Source organism: Parus major, chromosome 3 (assembly GCF_001522545.3).
Source record: "Parus major isolate Abel chromosome 3, Parus_major1.1, whole genome shotgun sequence".
Taxonomy (NCBI): domain Eukaryota; kingdom Metazoa; phylum Chordata; class Aves; order Passeriformes; family Paridae; genus Parus; species Parus major.
In genome coordinates, this window is record NC_031770.1 from 21,546,443 (window position 1) to 21,565,993 (window position 19,551).

At 42.0% G+C, this 19,551-nt stretch overlaps 1 protein-coding gene across 1 annotated transcript; it reads left to right on the forward strand.

The window, feature by feature from the left end:
• Positions 1 to 3,493: 3,493 nt before the first annotated feature.
• PACC1 (proton activated chloride channel 1) lies at positions 3,494 to 18,309 on the forward strand. Its single transcript, XM_033513300.1, has 7 exons — positions 3,494 to 3,653; positions 5,263 to 5,472; positions 7,521 to 7,675; positions 8,492 to 8,634; positions 13,784 to 13,928; positions 16,808 to 16,912; positions 17,611 to 18,309. Exons 1-7 carry the CDS (start codon positions 3,614 to 3,616, stop codon positions 17,770 to 17,772), a joined length of 960 nt encoding a protein of 319 aa, XP_033369191.1. The 5' UTR covers positions 3,494 to 3,613; the 3' UTR covers positions 17,773 to 18,309.
• The last annotated feature ends 1,242 nt before the right edge of the window (positions 18,310 to 19,551 follow it).

Genomic DNA, 19,551 nt, shown 5'->3' on the forward strand with positions numbered 1-19,551 from the left:
GGCGCCGCTCCCGCCGATGCTATGCCAAAGCCGGAGGTGTCCGCATCCTACCAGGAGGTACGGGGGGCCGGGCAGGGCTCGCCGCCTGGAGAGCGGGGACAGCCGGCGCTGGGTACCTGGGTTGGCAGCTGCGCTCGGCAGAAACGAGCGGGTGGGTGGCTCGGGTGCGCTCAGTTCCGTGCTTTACCTTTGAACGTGGTTAAAACAGTGGGCAGCGGCTGTTCCAGGTGTGTGAGGTGGCTACTGCTGGCCTCTGTGGCTGGGGCTTGGTAACAAGGGGATGATTTGTCGGCTGTGAGAAATGACTTGGGTACCAGAGCTCCCGCTTCCGAAACTGAAGACGCTTTATCACACTGCCAAAAGCCCGAGGCAGCGCCTGGTTTGCATATCAATGTACAGGCTCAGCAACCCGACTTCCTTGCTCGTTCCTATCTCTCCTAGTAGACACACCAGCAATTTGTGCCAGGTTCAGCCGCGGTAGAGAGTTACAGCAGAGCACTTTTGTTTGTATCTTGCAGGCAAAAGGAATTTTCTTTTTTATTTTCCTTCCTCTGCGCGTGATGGGTAGATGTGGCTCAGTTTTAATGCATTCTAATTTAGTGTGATACTGTCTGTTTAGTTTCAGCTTCTGGTTTTCTTGCCAGGCTAGAAGGCATTGGAAGGTGATGAATCAGCAGATCAGCAAAAGGCCTGTATGAACAAGTTCTCCTTTTATTTAAGGGAGTTTTGTCCACTAGGAGGGTTTTAGCCTCCTTGTGTGCTTGTACCTAGGAGAGGTACTTGAGAGAGTTAATGAAGCTGCATTAGTGACTGAAGTGCAGATGGATGCATGGATGTTGCATGTTATGTTTCTACCTTAAGTAACGGCCACTGACACTGCTCCATATGTTTGGGTTTATCCCAAGCTGTGGCAGGAGTCAAGATAGACTGTGTGTCTAAGTGCAGCACCTGTGTGTCCACTCATTCTTCAGCACCTACAGCAGTCTTTGTTGCTTCTGCCCCTGGCAGGGAGGCTCAAATGGCTGGACTTGCCTTTTCTGAACTTCTTTTTGTCCAGTGCCTTTCTGTGTGCAGGACTGAAAAAGAACGGCTGGGACATGGGCAGGTTCCTGCTGTCGTTTCTCCCTCAGCTGCATGTGCTGAACCCAGAGGAATGCTGAGTGAAGGTCTGTTCCATGCTCTTCCTGCCCTTGACATCCTGTCCTGTCTCTGCATCCTACTGCAATCTTAACCACCCTGCAATCTGATTGGCACCATGCTTCACCCCTTTATGAAAAAGACCATGTAGGAAGGGCTGGCCTGTGAGGGTGAACCTGGTTGGTGTGCTCCAGGTTCGCTGTTGGAAGAATCCCTGAATCCAAGAGGAGTGACAGGTGTGAACTGGAATCGGCTGTGCTGCAGCAATGCTGTGCTGGCTTCCCAGTCACTGGGATACTGTAGCCAGGTGTGTGTGAGGTGTTGGGTTTGTAGATCTGTGCTGCCTTGCCTTGTAGAGTCAGGGTGCTGTGTGCTGCTCAGAACACAGTGGCTGGGCCATGCACTGCTCTGGGATCTTGGTGATCCCTTCAGGTGTTCAGTATCTGCAGTAAAATATAGTTGGTTTTAGGGAGCAGGTCTTACACTTCAACCTGCTTACTGCATCTGAAGCAATGTTAGTAGTCCTGCTCTGGCCTGGCTGTCTTTTGTGCGTGAAAAGCTTGAGAAACATTGTGAACAGAGATAAGAAAACATAGTTGCATATTGTTTGGGATTTTTTGGTTTGTTTCTAAGGAGTGCTGAAAGGTTGAGTTTTCTGAGTTTATCATAGCAACCATTTAGATTGGGAATTACCTCTAAGATAATTTTTCTTCCACTTGTTGAAGAAAATTACTGTAGGTCCTCTTGAGAGGATAGGAAATGTTGCTTGTTTTGTTATTTTTAAATCTTGTGTTGGGATCTCCTTGCCATCAGGAGTAGAATTTACTTAGCCTCCCAATAACCTCAGTCAATGAAGTGCCTGTACCTACGGAAGTCAACTGAGGAGCTGCAGTGACTTTGTAACTTATATTTGGATCAGCTCTGGTACAAGCAATTCAGATGAGTATAATTGGAACTGGTTTCTTAGCTGTTTTAGTGTAACTAATACAAGAGGTTCAGTGAGTACTTTTCTTGTGTCAGAGTAGCTTATTTTGGGTCAGATAAACAAAGAGAACCAGCATGTTTCTACAAAAAGGAGCAGAGTTTTTATTTTCCCTTATTTTAGGGTGATATTTGAAAAAGGTATCTTCAGTTGGACTCTGGTAAGTCTTGCACATGAGCTGAGTTTTTAACCTACAAGTTACGTGTTCACTTCTTGCCTCATGCTATGGGAAATCATGCTTTATTTATGTACTAAGCATTTAAAAACAGCTGGGTAACTACTTTCATCTTGCTTTGCGTGGTGGAAATGAATAGAGAAATACAGCAGGAGGTGACGGAGGCTTCACGTCAGACTTTGAAGACATAAAATGAGTGGACTCTTTCCTAACAGGTGCTAATGATGATCTGGGAATTAAAGTTGGGTGAAATAAAAGCACTCCCTTATGGATACATGCACATTACTGTTGTGTAAGTTAGGGGTGTAGGGTTTAATAGCATTCAGTGCTGCTGCAGCATTAACTGTACCCCCATTTTCCTTGAAACAGGAACAAAGCTAATGTGATGTGCTGCAAGCTCACGCCTTGGTCTGCACTGGTGTAATCTTTGTGTCAGTCCCCACCTCAAAAGAAAACCTGGAAAGCATACAAGAGATACTTTATAATTTATATTTTATAATGTATAAAAGCTGAAATGCTTCCCAATGTCATGTGATGCATATCTGATGTGACAAGCTTCTGACTCTGATGGAAGTGGCCTGGCAGTTTGAGCCCAGAGCTCTGAATAACAAAACAAGAAAACATCTGGTCTCTGTTGGTGTTTCAGAAACACTGGCAGACTAATTAGTTGCATAACCTCTAATAAATAATAATCTGCACAGTGAGATCAAATAAGGACCAGAAATATAGAGATGCTTGACTGCTGTCTCATAATGACCCAGCCATCTGTGTGGCTAAGACTGTATTTCAGTGCCTTGCCTTAGCACCCATCAAAATACATCTCATGCATTTTGTACCTCTTTATTAAGAAGTGCTAATGCTCTGTTTGCTGGTATGTGCTGTGGTTTCTTTATGCCTAAAAATATACTCTTCAGTGACAGAATGAAGTTCCTGCTTGTCAGAGAACAGTGTCCTAATTGCAGGATTAAATTGCGTTGGAGCTGCTGGGGAAATAATTACTTTGAACTTGAATGGAAAGGTGATGTTATTGTTGAAGCAGCAGGGTAGAAGTAAGGGCAAGTCACTTAATTTTTGGCTCTAAGTCTACAGAAGTGTGGCTTTTGTCTTGTGAACAAGTGGAACAGATGCTGGGTGCTCTTGGACTGGGGGCATGTTTTTGTGTGTTTGGTTAGTTGGAGCCTCTTTTATTTGTACCATAGAAATTCCAACAATTGCAAGTTGAGAGCATGTTTGGAAATTGAACCACTGTTTTAACTACACAGCTGAGTGAAGATGTGGAGCGGGTATCTGAAAATCCAACAGAGGAAAGAGAAGAAGATATGGAAGTTCATGAAGATTCCAGCTCTGTTATTTTACCAGGTGAGAACTATTGACCCAAAAATTCCTGATTTTTAGGGCCTGTTAGTTGCTGCTGTTCATGGTATTGGTTGTTTTGGTTTTGTTATTTTATTGCACTTCTAAAAGTAAGCAAAACACTTTTTTCACTGCTTATTTCACTAACTTCACTAATTTCACTTACTTATTTTATGTAACTCAGTGCTGATGGAAAGCCAAGGAGGTTTTTCCAAGGACTGATAGGAGAATATTTCTTTGTCAGGAACTGTGTTCAATCAAAATAGGTTCAGCACTTCTGACTCTGAGGTAGCTTAGTATGTCATCTTCCTTTATGTTGTGTCTCACCTGAGTGGTAGTGGGTTGCAGGCAGAGTCTGCGACAGATTTACGTGAGCAAGATGTAATATTGAATAGGTGCTTTTAAATAGATTCTTAGACTGTCCAGGCTGCTTTTGGAGCAGTGCTAAATGGGCTTATTGCAGCTCAGGTGTGGGCACCGGGGTTAGCCAGCCTGAAAGGAGCATGGCCTAAATGCCTTGCAGCTGTTCAAGACATATTTGTTTCAGCAGTGCAATTTTATGCATATTATTGTCCTAATTGCCTTGGTTGCCATCTCCTGGCATGTGATTTGCCCATGGACATTTGTAAGTGGTTATGTGTGCAACAGGGTTCACTAAAAGGCTCATGTTCACTGTGGGAAGGCACAAACAACAAGCTGTAGTGTTGGAGAGCAGCCTGTGGCATGGCCTGAGAGGGCCTTTAAATGAAATGTTCATTAAATGACACCACACAGAACAGTCAGCAGGAAGCAGCATGGCTGCTTATCTCCTTTCTTGCATTGAGTGTTAACATAAAATTTTGTGTGTTCAGCTGTATATCACTCATGACAAAACATGATGTGTGACTCTAGAGTACAAGAACCTTTTCCTTAGAAGTATTGCCAGAAGAAATGGCAAATGCAGGGAGTATGGGTAAAGCAGTGTCTGTGAGTGAGTGAGACTACTGTGAAGATCTAAGGAGAACAAGGTTTGATTCTGGGAGAATTGGATCAGTCTCTTTCTAGCTTAGAAGAAGGAAGAATCCTTCTATTAAAATTTTTAACATGCACAAGGAATTATGAACTAGAGGGTAACAAATATCTAGTGACTTCTACCATGGTGGATATGCAATGCATAGAGCTAGGCATGAGCATTAGAATATTAAATCACTCTACTGATGTTTATGCCGAGTGTGCGTAAGAATCACTTCAGCCTGGAAGTGGGGGAAAGGAGTTGGCTTTTTTTCCAGAACCCAAGATTGACCATCAACAGACTTTCTTGTGAACTTTAAACTTTGTTTCTCAGCTGTCCTTGAAAATAAACTTTGTTTCCTGCCTGTAGTGGCCTTAAGCAGAGTGCCAAATTCTGGCATGTGAAAAGGAGGCACAGTCTTAGGTTGATTACATCTCTTGAGGAGGAAGCATCTGCCTGGCTGATCATCAAAACCAGAATTAACTGTGGTTTCTTGTGGGGGCAGTTTCTTAAGTCAAGCTGAGTTTGAGGCTTATTTTCCTCTCACATGATTGGTCTTTAAATAAAAATTCAGCAAAAATATCTGCATTTTAAAGTGCCAATCCATATTCTGTTTGATTCCAGATGGTGAACTGGGTACCACTACCCCTTCTTTGCGTTTCAGCAAGACCTGCCTGAAGAATGTTTTTTCAGTAATTCTCCTGTTTATTTATCTGCTGCTCATGGCTGTAGCTGTGTTCCTTGTCTACCAAACCATCAGTGACTTCAGGGAGAAGCTCAAGCACCCAGTGATGTCTGTCACTTACAAGGAAGTGTCCTTTTATGATGCACCTGGTAAGAGCAGTAACAAGCAAAATGAGTTAAGTTCTTGTTCATGTTTTTCTTGGATTGTTTTAAATTTTTGGTGTCTCTGGAGCCCAGTGTGCATATAGTACTTTGACCCAGGTCTTTCATTTCCTCACTTTTTAATCTAAAGTTGTGTTGACTTTGCACAGAAATATTAACATTGTACAGGAGATTTTTGGGAGCTTTCATGCCAATAACATGAATGCCAGGAACTGTGGAGAATTATGCAACACCTCATGATAAGAACTGTTTTCTGACTCTAGAATGAGTTTCTTTTACAGGAGAAAGATTATTCCTTTTGGAGATATTCCCTAAACTGTAACATTCAAACAAAGTAACACATAGGATGTGTATTGGGAGTTCAGTGCTGCACTGGGCAATGAGATGCCATTCACAGTAAAGGGGAATTTCTCAAACCAACCACAAAATAACCACAATGCCACTTTCTACTTCCACCCTGCCTTGTTTACAACTTGGTATTACGTCAGTAGGCAATGAAAATGTGATGTGACTGCAGGGAACAATGTTGGCATAAAAATGCAGCGTAGCAGCAGAAACTGTTGCAGTTTGCAGGAGGAATTGCTCCACAGGTGCATTTTTTAATAGTGAGTTCTGTTATTATTATTCTTTTTAATTGTCCAGCAGCCATTCGTAAGTAGGGCCATGGTAGCAAATGCAGCTCAGTCAATCATCAGTGAGTTTCCAGTTAAACAATAACACTTCTGTTTGAAGTGTTAACACGTTTTCCAAATACCCACTTCCATAGTTGTGGCTGAAAGGTGTTTTGAGTTCTTGCCATATTACTGTAGTTGTTTTTTCTCTATGGACAGTTAGGCCTAGCTCTGGAAATAGTGCCTAATGTTTGGACCATATGAATCTGACTGTAAGAGCAAACAAACTCAAGCTTTCCCCTCCCTTTTTTTTTTTTTTTTTTTTATGAGTTCTTCATATAGCAAAAGGAAGAAAATAAGCAGATTTTAAATAAGCAGAGCAGCATACATATAAATCCAAAAGTATTGTTGGAGATCCCTGAGATCAGAGAACCTAAATCAATGTAGTTCTTTATTTTATTGCTCTGTTAAAATGATGAGATGGCAAGTTGCAATCATGGAGCTCTGAAGAAAGGAATAAAGCATTTGATATATGCTGAGTGCTTTGACATCTCACATTTTGGTGGGCAGGTCATCTCAGCTGTGAGTGAATTATATCTGATCAATCACTTTTTTTTTTTTTTAAGTTTAACTGGATTATCTTCTAGCAAGTTTGTTAACAATAATAAACATGGCATAGGTGGAGTAAAAGGATTTTGAAGTTTGGCTCTTGAATTTTGCTAGCCTTCCAAAGCTGAGGTGGTCGAGGTTGTTTGAATGCACTGTTGGACTGAAGCAGGAGGTTTATAGCATATGTAGGTTTCCATCCAGGTGGAATTGTTGCCTGCCCTACCCAGTGATGTAAATAATAAGGGATGGCAGCAGTTAGTGAATGTTTGATGGCTTTGATTTTTATCATGATGTCACATTGACTTAACAGAAGATGCTGTATTCTGAAGAGCATCTTTTCACTTCTATTAGCTCCTCCAGTGATCTTTGATCTGTCATGTATGTATGGTATGGTATGTACATTATTTCCAATTAACACTTGACATATTAAATGCTGGTATCTGAAAACTAAAGCACTATATGTGCTGTTTGATGGCCCCTAACATATTTTACAGGTTTATCTGAGGTTGAAACAGACTGATGGATTAGCTGCTGGCTTGTGGGAAGACTAGGGAAGCTTGGTAACTTCTATGAACCTTGAATCATTGTAACAGAATATGAACCCTGATTTTTTTTCAATGCATTTTGGGGATTCTGTCCTGATGCAGTTGGTGCTTTTGTCCTGCTCCAGAAAAATGTGGAAGTGCATGGTTTAATTTGATTGTTTTGTGGCATCTTAAGGATAGCTCACTATCTCACGGGAATAAATTCCAGAATGAAAATCTATGTCTGCAGGAAGGAAATCAGTGCTCTCCAATGCTTTTTCTCCCCAAACAGGTATTGCCTTTTACCCAGGCAGGGCTCGGCTGCTCAGCTGCAAACATCATTACTACGATCACATTCCACCTCTGATAAATCCAGGTCAGCCAGGAGACATTGAATGCACCACTCAGAGGATCAACTACACAGATCCTTTTACTAATCAAACTATGGTAATAACAATATAATAGAACAAAGCTTATTCAGTGTGGGTTTTCTCCTCATAATCTTGTTGGAAAGTAAAAATATGTACTACGTGCCATAAAAAAATCCTTGCTTCTGGTTTGGATTTCTCATAAGCCATCTGTCATTTTGTTTTCAGATATGTAAAAGACCCCAGTCAGTGTGTATATGTGTTATGGAAGATCAGCTGTCCTGTGGGTGTGTGCAGCACAAAACCTTTAATGGGATAAAATAAGTAATTTTTCACAGTGAAACTCTCACTTCATTCTTCTCCTACATGAACTGGGAAGCATTTTCCTTGATACTGTAAACCTAGCTTTGATTGAAAGCAGTATCAGTATCCATTAAAGGAGGACAGCTAATCTCTTTTTTTTATGTTTGCTGGGAATTGCATATAATTTCTGTCACACTTGGAAGAATCTTAAATGGGCACCATGTGTTTCATTGCACTGAAATGCTTTTAGCCAGCAAGACGAGTGATTGAGTACATTGAATGATGGTCTGTCTTAAATTGCCCTTAGAAGTGCAAGGAAGCCTGCTTCTGTATAAACAAATGTCCAAAACTCACAAGTGACCATATTTAATACTTAAATATTAATATTTAGATTTTAAATATTGATTTAAATACCCTTTTAAACTAAAAGGAGGGCGTTCTTGTTAGGTATTTTAATAGATGTGTACTTAGTAGCAGCCAATAAACTCTCTGTGTGTATTAGATTTCCATAGAGTATTAGTGCCAGATGGCAAATTAATGAACAGGAAATGAGGATTCCTTTGCTCCTCTCACCATATCTGTTTGCTTACAGAAGTATGCTTTGGTTGTTCAAGGCCCTCGTGATGTGAAGAAAAGGGAACTGGTGTTTTTGCAGTTCCATTTAAATGAAACAGACCAAGATTTTAGTGCCATTGATTACCTGCTGTTTTCATCTTTCCAAGAGTTTGTCAGAAGGTATGTAAAGGGGGGGAATGAGCCTGTGGCTGCATTGAACTTGCTGTCACAATACTTGTGAAAGCAGGGCTTTTCTAGTAAAAATCAGACAGGCTTGCAGGCTTTTATGATTTTTTAAAATATTTGGACTATGTTGATGCTTCTTCATGTCTTTGTTTACTAATATGACCTTTAAAAAATGTATTGAGGGCTTTTTCAATGATAAAAACCTGTTCTTCAGCTGTGCTTAAACTATTTGCAGCTGCATTTTCTAAAACCTTGGAGTTTGTGCTGGCTTCCTGCTGTTTGCTGCTGTGGGTGATCAGGAAGTGTGCTGTCTTGGGTCTGGTGTTGGGGAAGTGCACCAAGAATATTAATATTTCTGTATGATTTGGGATTTTTTTTAAAGCAATTACTATGAAGGTTAGATTGCTATGTTGTGATTTCATTGAAAGATTAACTCTGTTTATTTGCCTTTCTGGCTTAATTTAATATTCAACAGAATGATGTAAATTCATATATGGGATTTTCGTAATTGCTTTGTGTTGGTTTGACATTGGTATCATTGGAGTATCTAATCAACCTTCTAATTTTAGCAAGAATGGAATTAACTGTCTTGAACTTTCAAGAAAGACCCACTCTTTTTTCTACCTTTTGAGAATAAATTTCATACTTCAGAGTTTAATTTAAATTCAATAATGTTCTTCTCTCTGAGATCCAGATTAAAAGTTAGTCAAGAAGTATCAGTCATAGTGACACCTGATAGAAAGCCTTAATTTGATAATAGATGCTCATTGAAAAAGGGACAGGGAATAGAGGACCTATGCAGAACAAAATTAGGTGAGGGAAGGAAGAGAACAGATTTTATTGTAGCAAGGCCTTCGCAGAGGCTTGGACATGGTCATACTGATGCTTTTCAAATGGATCAAATACTGGAAGTGTTCAAACACGATACCTCTGGGTGGCCAAAGACCAGTTAGCTGCATTTGCCTTTTACAAAGCATTTCTACTTCAGTGAAGACATCCTAAGTCTTTAACTGTTTTCTGCAACTGTACTGAAAAACCTCATAAAATGCTAATGTTCTCCATATTTTGGGCATTGATATTTTAGGGTGAGAGAATACCAGTTAAGAGTGGTGGTGTAGAAGGTGCTGCTTGTTCCTTATGTTGTTTTTGTCTGGTTTTATGGCTTGTGCTCTGGTTAGAAACGCTTACAGTGGGACCAGTTGCAGCAAGGTGCTCAGCTCTTTCTAGACTGCCAGACACAAATACTGCCTGAGACCACCCCTGGTGTTGCACCTGGCTCGGGGCAGGATGAACAGCTCAGTCTGTACATCCTCAGGCCTTGGAAGCCACATGGGAAATGGGGATGTTTGTTTGGGGATGCATCCTTTGTGCTCACTTGAGGCAGGCAGTAAGAATGGGAGTTAAAACTGGTTTTGAACTAACCCAGATGAATGGTAACATTGGCAAGGGGATGAAGGCCTTACTGGTAAATGGTCTGCATGTCTAGATGGAATACAGGAAAAGAACCAGCTGTGGGTAGGAGGCCAGTGGTGTCTTTTTTGCAGCATCCTCCAAAACTTGATACAAATGGTGTGGCTTGTCTTGCTCAGTACTGTGTTTGCTGTCCTGGCATGAACTGGCTGAGCTCAGGGCAGGTTGGGAGTTTATGCTTCTCCTGACTATGAAAAGTGCATGTAAAACTGCACTGTGTATATGGAGAGCACTCATTCTGTCCAGCTTCCAGCAGAAGAGAAAATAGAAATTATTTCTTGTTCATCAGCAAATGCTAAATTTAGCTGATGGGAAGTCTGGATTAAGACATCTGTAGAAACTGTTGTGTGTCCTTCCATACAGCCTCTGAAAAATTCCATTACTGGCCTCTGTTAACTACTTTTCCTGACAAAGTGTCTCACTGGTTATGAGAGCCCAGAATAACCCTGTGCCCAGAAGTTCATGCCCAGTGTTATCACAGGTGCCACAAGCAATAAAAAAATGGCATCTAAGGACTTGTATCTTTAAGAGATTTTTTGTGGTATAGTAAGTGCTGAGGACTCAAGCAAGGTCCAGTTGTTTCTGTCAAGGGCTTTATTCTCTGCAGCTCTTCTGTTAAAATTGGATCAGACTCCATGAAACTGGCACTGCTCACTGGTTTTGTTCTGGTCTCCACAGAACACTGCTGCACTGTGTGCTGTTGTTTGCCTCTGAGCTAGAGGGAGATGCTGCTGGCTTCTTTTTAATTTTCTTTTTTTTTTTTTAAGGTAGTGGCAGCTGCTGTCTGTACCATATTAATTGGAGGGAGTGAAATAATGAAACCCTTGCAAATTACCCAAAATGTGTTGCTAAAAATACAAGTTCCTCTTCTGAACTGTTGTTAGGATGTAATGCATAGGGTTCAGAAGAAAATCCTCTGAATATACTCCTGACAAAACTATTGTTAGTGCAGCATGTCAAATAACTTGTGGCCTTGTGAAATGATGAGTACCATTGTGAACAGATCAGAGATTATTTAAGTGTCTAAACAAAGCTCCACATTCATATCTCTGATCTGGATTGCTGCATGCAGAGAAATACAACATAGAAGGATAGAGACTTTTGATACCACATCAACCTTTATTAGATGCCATGGCTGCTTAACAGTTTCCTGCTCTGGGGAAACACAAAAGCAATAAACACAGATTGGGTTTGAACCATCAGTGGGTTTGGCTCTTGCTGTTGCATTGGAATCTGCTGGTGAGATGTTCTAAACTTCTCTGGCTCTCATGGGGTGGTCCATAGACACTGCAGCACTACAGCCCAGTCTAGAAATAGTGACTCCCACACATCAAAAAAAAAAGAGAAAGAAAAAAAACCCCAAACAGCAACAAAAAAGAGGTGTAGCCTGTGTGGGTTGTCTGTCTTTGGTGTAAAGAGGGAATTAAAAGAAACTGCCTGGAGAACTGTTTTTCAGCTTAAAATCCTTTTCCTGTCTTGTGTTCACTTGGTGGTGTGTGGTTTTAAAGCTGAGTTATTTGCCGTCTTCTGTAATTTGTGCAAAGCTTGTGCCCCTCTGCTGTGCTCCTCCTTTCCACTCCCTTTTTTTCCCCACTCACTCTGCAGCAGTGGTCTGGATTATGGAGATTCCTCTCAGATCACTTCTCCAAAGATATTATTAATCCTTCTTTTTCAAGCCTACAATTACTGTCGAAGGCAAAGCACACTGCTGCTGTCTGCCTACCATGGAAGTTGTGGCTGTAACATTCAGCTGTGTCATAACTTCCTGCCTCATTTTTCCATGTTGGCTTGGAAAGCTTTTCTGGGATGCTGTATTTAGCCAGACATTAGGCATATGACTGGCTGGCAGAGTGCTAATTATGTATGTTCCTCTTGAGTGTCAAAGCACTCTGGGGCTCCCCTGTGCTGTCCCCTCAGCTGCTGCTCTGCCCACATCCCGAGGGGGAAGCAGTTGTTGGATTAGGTGTTCCTGTGTCGCTGGTTTGCTCTGGTGAGGAGCAGGCAGGCTGTGGGCTTTGTCCTAAGGCTCTGCCCACATCTTTCCTGTGGGAGGCAGAGAAGTGCCATCCTGTTGGGGTCACAAAACAAGCCCCTCATGTCAAAATAAAGATATTCCTAACTTCCTAAAACATCCTGGGAACAGCATCTGTCTTGATAGGTAGCAAAGTGTGTTAGTTTTTCTTTCCAGAAACCCTTCTCTTTTCTGTGCATGTGCACAGTGGAATTCTGTGTTTCAGTCCATTGCCTGAAGCCCTGACTTGAGAGAATGGCTTTGCTGGGTTTTGCTTTCCCATGTGTGTATGTGTGTATTCATCTATTAAGCCTGAGCAGGTGGTGTGGTACAGAGTGGCCATCAATGTGATATTTATATCAGTGCAGTCCTTTTGGTCCTTGTAGGCAAGACACCTTGGTTTGTAGAAAGAAAAGAGACCCTGAGTTTGAAAACTAAGCAAAAAAGACAGGAAAACTGCAAGTCTAGTCAGTGCTGGACAATCTTCCTGATTGGCCTGTTCTGGGACAAGAGTTTGCTTCTTGACTTCTGCTTTACTTCTTTACTTCTTTGCATTTTTCTCCTGAAAAGCCAAAACACCTTCATCTCCTAAAAGACCCAGTCACTCACACCTTCTGCCTTAAAAGCAAAGAACACTCTTTCCCTTCTCCTAGGTAGATGGATTTATGCTGGATCAAAACCCTCCCCCTTCTTTTAAGAACCAACATACCCTGGCATATCTCTGCAACCTGAAATCTATCTTAGTAAAAATAGCCTTTAATTATTCATGACTTCTCACAGTGGTTTACCCCTTCTTCTCAAATGAAATCTTATTGGAAAAGTGGCTGCAGGGCTTATTTCACAGGTATGACATGAAAATGGCTAAAGTCATGGTACTGAGGAGCTCCAAGTAAATAGCATAGTCAATTCACTATGTCCTGTGCAGCTAGTAGAGAAGAGATGGAGACCAGATATGCCTTAAAGCTACCTCTTTACTACTTGCAGCATGAGGGGTGCTGGAAGCCTTAAAGGTTTACAGTCACAGTATTAAAAAACAAAACCCCAATTGAAACACAGGAAGCAATCCTGCTGTTCTGTGGGCTGCAGATTTCTGTGATTGCATATTGGGAAAACAGCCATGTTACTGCAGGTGGGAGCCTTACACCAAAGCTTTGGTGTTTCCAAAATAATAGGAATATCCTGAATAGAAATTTTGAGGCATTTTAAGCATGTCTGCATTGCAAGTGGTTTATTTGGCAACCAGAAATGAGGTGAAGCACCCTGTCTTTCCTCCGGGCTCTTCCTGCTGTCTCTTGCTTCTTAACTTGGTGATGAGTTGTTTCCTGAGGTGCTGGCTCTGCTCCTGCCTGTCCCAGAGGTGACAGATGAGCAGAGCTAAACTCCCTGTGAGGCAGAACAATCCCTACAGGCAGGCTGAACTCCAGTGCCATAGGCACCAGGTAAGTCCTCTGCAGTTAAGGATGCACCAGTGAAGTGCTAATGAAATTAGCACATTAATGAAATTAATTAAAACATCACTACACTCAATGTTTTAGATGCGCTGAATTTAGCAGGTGGAGAATGAAAGGAATTGTGAACATAGTTTGAAGCGCCTGGAGGTCTGACCTTCTCCTGCCTACAGTGCTTGGTTTGGTCAATAAAATAATGCTCTTTTTCCTTTAGTCCAGAAAAAGCAAAATTCATGAAGGACTGTGAAAGTTCATACTCCAGCTGGAAGTTTTCTGCAGGCTTCCGAACTTGGGTCAAGATGTCCTTGGTCAAGACAAAAGAAGAAGATGGTAGTGAGACTGTTGAATTCAAACAAGAGGTAAAAAAAAAGAAAATAAGTACTCATAAGGCTTTGGGAGTTTGTTTTTTGTTTGATTGCATCCATGATGCCCTTTGCACTGAGCAGTTTTGGCTATAGTTGCTCACACTGTTTCTCAGCAAGGAGGAATTTTGTAAAAGTGTAAATGTCTTGATGTGCTCAGCTGTTGGTATGGCCTCATGACACAGCTCAGGAAAACATCTCCTACCAGGGAGGCCAGAAATCCAGGCCTCAAATGGGTTATGACACTTGTAGTCTGAGTTAAGGGTCCCAAGAGACTGACACAGAAATATTAACATAGCTACCTACAGTTCAAGGTGGAGAACAATTGACAAAGGAATTGTCTAAATAACAGCTTCTGTTGGAAAGAGGTATTGTTTAGGTTGCCACTGATGCTAGGATGAGGAGGTAAACGTAAGCCTTGTATCCTTTGTAGCATTCTCAACTCTGTTTTTGTTTGGGTTTGGAATTTTCAGCTGCTGAGTGTCCTTAGAAACACAGAGTACCTTCACTTTTTGCATTATTTACGACTAGAAAATATGCAGGTGGAAGATGCAAACTTATCTAGAGAGGAAATGAGCTTGACTTTCATTCCTATTCTGTTCCCATTAATGCATAGGGAAATAATTCTGTTTTGAGTTTTTGCTTCCAGTGTGGTTGGAAAGGAAGTATCTCATCAGTGGTGATAAATGAGAAGTTTAAGAGCTGTCATTTTGGCACTCTTGGAAAGAGTCTTCTGGGGGGAGAAAAATGAAGCAGAATCTTCAGTTCTATCTTTAGTTCTCACAGTTAGGTGTTATGTGGAACAGTCCTAAGGCAAGAGCAGATCTGTGACTGTGAAGGGGGTACACTCCTCCTCCACTAGAGGAGGACATGAGGCACATCTCAGACTCATGCAAGTCCCAAAGTAATGCCGTGGTTTGGAAGAGAGGAAAGAAAGCATCAGTCTGCTGCTGCCATGTAAGCACTGGCAGCAGCTGTCTGTCCTTCACCACCTACAGCTGTATTATTTGCCATTTGGCAAATACTTTACCAGTACAGGATTTTTGAAAGTCCTTTTGTGTGCCCCAGTCTAACAGGTCTCAAAATGGAAACAAAAGGCTGGCTCAAATTCAGAGAAAAAGCTTTTTGTGACTATAAACATCTATTTAGTTCAGCAGTCATCATCTGAGTAAGTGAACACTGTTGCTGCTTTGGATTTTCTGATTGTTTTGTGGGTTTGTTTATTTGTTTTTAATAAAACCTAAAAAACAGGCATCAGATCCCTATTAATAATACAGCAGAAATTGAAACAGCTCAGACATAAATTGCACTTGCTTTGTTTGACAGTACAACATCTGCTCAAATTGCACCAGGAAGTCCATTAGCCTTTCAAATCCAAACCTGAGAGCTGGCATACCAGAAAGATGGATACAAATAATAGGTCAAACAGAGCAGTCAGTCACTTTGCTAACTAGCCCAGCAGTCATTCATTTGTATTTTCTGCCTTTCCCATTGCCTTCATTTAGCCCTGTGTACTGTTCGTTTTCCTGGTGTGCAGTTTTCTTGGATGAGTGTGGTTGGGGCACTGGTACCCTGCAATAAGGAAATGAGCTGTAGAAGTGTGGGGCAAGTGTGTAGCAAAGGTGTTTGACCAGAAACCAGGAGGTGGGGAAGCTCCACATGCTCTGAGTGGTTCTAGCTCCTGCTTTTGCTTGTCTGCAGCCTAAAATCTATTCAGGGCTGGGACCATGGAGAAGACTGAGAAGAAACCCTGAGGTATCTGGAAAGAAACTACACCATGGTAGATCAGAGGCTCTTGTGGCAGATCTTCCCCATACAATGGGAAGACTTGTAAGGAGATGAAGAGAGTGGTCTGCTTAGAGACTTCCAGCTCAGCCATCCTCTGCCTGGAAAACTGGGCTTACAAAATGTGGAAAAAGCATGTTCTTCCATCATCTCTCTCATCTCTATGTCACAAGCCTGAAACAAAGTGCTGCTAGATTGCTTCCAGTGGAGAATTAAACAGGACAAACAGCAGTACTCTCCTCTGTGCACACCAAGATGTAAACACTCTTTTGAGGTTTGGAGAAGTCCTTCCACCACTGTGCTTTCCCGAGGTCACTGTGTGGCTCTTGGGCAGTTTGTGTTGTCTCCAAGGAGCAGGAGTCAGTTCAAACTGTGTTGGTTACTGCCTGTGTAAAAACCCTGTGTAGTTCCCCCCCCTAGGCTATGGGCAGGTGGTACAAGTATTTTCCCCAGGGCCTGATGTCTTAGTATTTTCCTGGTTGTGGTTCTTGAGACTCTGGTTTCATGTGGCTGTTACACATTCTGGTATCCTAACCCAGTTCCCCATTGGAATTGTGTTACAGCTCTCTGCTGGGCAGCATTAGTTTCAAGTGGTGACCTAGTTAATGGGCAGGATTGGAAGTATGGGTTTGGTTGTTAACACCTGGGCTTCTTTCCTTCCGTGTTCATTCTGCACTTGCTGTAATGTTCTAGTTTATTCTACAACACATTTTCAAATAGAAGGAATCCTCCTGCTGTCATTATGTGGCTCTTTGGAAAATAAAACTAATTTAATGGGCATTCATGAGAACTTTCCAAATGTTGTATTACTGCAAGTAAATGGATTTTGGAAATTGTCCCCTCTTGAGAAGCAATGTAGAAATGGTATTGTAGTGTGATACTGAGTTAGAAATAGAAAAATAATATGAACAGAAGGAGGAAACTGCCCTTGCCATAGTTTGGCAGCCCATTGCTCTAGGTAGAAGAGAAAGGCTGTGGTGTAGAAGTCCTTAGTGTGGTATTTTCATCTTCTTACAGGCCTTTTGTGTTGCACAGAAAACTCATTGTACTGCTGAAGAAAGTAACCTGCACTTTTCTTTCCCTCTCCCCAGACCAGTGTGGTTAACTACATTGACCAGAGAACTAAACCAAGGAGTGACCAGCTGTTCTTTGTGGTGTTTGAATGGAAAGATCCTTTCATACAGACAGTTCAGGACGTGAGTAACCCACTAGTCCCTTCTTGAATCACTGTCTGACTCTGCATGCTCGTGGTTTGTGCATGTGTGCACTTGCCTTTGTTACCTCACTTCAAGAGGAAATGCAGAAAAAAGTGAGAATATTTGTGAAATTTCAGTGTAGGCTCTTCCTTATGGCCAGTAATGCATTCTGTGTGGAGGTCAGGACCATCTGATGCTTTTCCTTGGGCTGGTGACACTCAACATTCTGCTTGCAGCTAGAGATACATGTAGCTAAGAAAAGCACCTGTCCTCCTGTGTTCTAGCAAAGGGTAGCTTCAGGTCAGGGCTAAACTTTTTGCTTAAATAAGTCTGCTTGGGTAATCTGATTTAATGACTTTTTTTATTAATTGACAAGAAACCTAGGCTGAAATAAGAATAATAAAAATAGCCTGGTGTATTTTTTTATCCATTATTAGAATAAAATGTGGTATTATAGTTACCCGACAACTAAGGTCCAGCAGCAGCAAAATCTACAGTGTTGGTGTTTCTTTGCCCAAAACCAAATGAGTGTCAAAGCAGACTGTGTGGGACAGGAGTTGGTCCTTTGCACTCCTGCACTCCCAGCAGAACCCAGGCACCTCCTTGGTCTTTAGAGCCCAGTCCTATTCCCACACCTCTCACCCCTCTCTACCTATGTGGAATCAGATGAGGGGACTAATATTTGTCATCTCTTTCAGATTATCACAGCAAATCCCTGGAACATGATTGCTCTTCTTTGTGGTATCTTTCTGGCCCTGTTTAAGGCAGCAGACTTTGCTAAGTTAAGTGTTAAGTGGATGATCAAAATCCGGAGAAGGCATCTGAAGAGGACTCGTCAAGTAACGAACCACATAAGCTGAGACTAAGATTGCATTTTAACTGTTCATAGCAGGAGGGATAGAAAATAACTGGAATAAACTGCAATCAGCAATTAAAGCTGAAAAACAGGTATGTTTTCTTCCAGAGAGATGCTGGCTGGAGAAACCACCTAGTGAACTGGCCTTGGAACAGCAGAAGGAGCTAACTCTAGGACAAGTCTAACAAACTCACGCTTTTGTAGTCCAAGTTTAACAAGTTTACCTCAATGTATGGAGGAATCAGGGGGAAAGGAGGGAATTCACTAATGTTCAGAAAGTCATCACTGTTGTAAATTGTGAAAAAGTGGACAGTGTTTGAATGTTTCTTCAACAGACCCTTTAGTTTCTGCATCAGCTGTGAGCTGCTCCCATAGCACAGTCACTGCCTTGATGGTGCTTAGTGGAAGGTAAAGTACTCTGGAAACATCCTGGCCTTTCTTCTCCAAAGTATGTTTTAAAACAAAATACACTGGAATTCTATTACATGTCATCTTTAAATCAAAACACAATGACTTTAATATTAAAATATACTTCAAATAATCTGTTGTCTGCCTTCTTTGAAACTACCTGCTCTCAGGTTTGGAAGAGCTTTACAGGAGGAAGGAGTGTCATGGCATGAGGATGAGGTGAAACCCACTGATCAGTCCAGCCCAAAGCAAACTCAAGCAACAGGACAACCTGGGGGCTGAGCTGGTGGTTGATAGCAGAGTCTGTCTCAGGCTGTTGTTTATGCCTCTTTCTGGCAGTCTTTCCTAAGGAAGTGAAAAATAGTCTTTCATCAGCAGGGCACGGAACTCTGTTTCCCTCTGTTCTACAGGGAATGCCTGCTCACCAACTCTGCTGGGGTGCTGGTGTCTTTTTCTTCCTTATAAGTCCCTTGTTAGTTGAGATGCCTGACTTGGCCGTGTGGAGTCTACAGGGAGCAGGGCACCACTGTGTGTTTGCTCTGAAGGCTTTGCTGCAAGGATGCCAACTCATAGTTTGCTTCTTCCTTCCTCTTCCAGCAGAGGAGGAGTAACTGGATCAAAAGTACCCCCTCACCTTTCTTCCTTGTTTTTGGCATCTGAGGAAGCTTTTTGGGACAAAATTTCTTTCAGCTGGCTTCCAGAGCAAATTAAGGCACTGCACTGACCAGACAGCCTTAAACAGGGGAGCAACAACTTACTGTAATAAGATAAAGTAGTAGCACTGGCTGTTTGGGGAAAAATGTTTAATCAGGGGACAAAGATGTTTGTATGGAGAACAGATGGAGAAAGGTGGGGTCCAGTCCTCACCTTCAGTATCACAATGATGGCTCCTGAACAGCTCAGCAAGGGAATGAGATTAAAATGGACAAGACCAGCAAAGGCCAAACAGTGCAAGGTTGAAGCAAGAAGAGCTACTCCATCCCTGGGTGATGGGGAGCAGGATAGAAACCAGGCAGGGGCTGGGGGATGGATAAAACCCCACACATTCAACCTTTCCTCATCAAGAAACCCCCCCACTGCCTTTGCTATCAGCCTATGCTATGACAACTGAGCTTTCTTGCTGCCTGCCAAAGGAATACCCAACTGTTCCTTGAACACATGATATTACAGCAGCCATTTCTTGGATTTTACAAGGGAAAAAAAAAAAAAAAGGAAAATTAGAAACAATTTGAACCAGTTCTGATGGATCCTACTGCAGTTTTTTCTTTTTTGCTAATGAAGTCAGAGATGCTAAGCTGGAAGACAACATAGCTGCAGCTGTGGGGTGAGTAGAAAGCATAGTTAAATAAAGGATAAACTCCTTTTTGCAGCATGC

Coding starts and splice junctions, on each gene's coding strand:
- PACC1 (XM_033513300.1), top strand. CDS start 3,614: ATGGAAGTTCATGAAGATTCCAGCTCTGTTATTTTACCAG. Junction 3,654..5,262: donor CAGCTCTGTTATTTTACCAG/GTGAGAACTATT, acceptor GTTTGATTCCAG/ATGGTGAACTGGGTACCACT. Junction 16,913..17,610: donor TCATACAGACAGTTCAGGAC/GTGAGTAACCCA, acceptor CATCTCTTTCAG/ATTATCACAGCAAATCCCTG.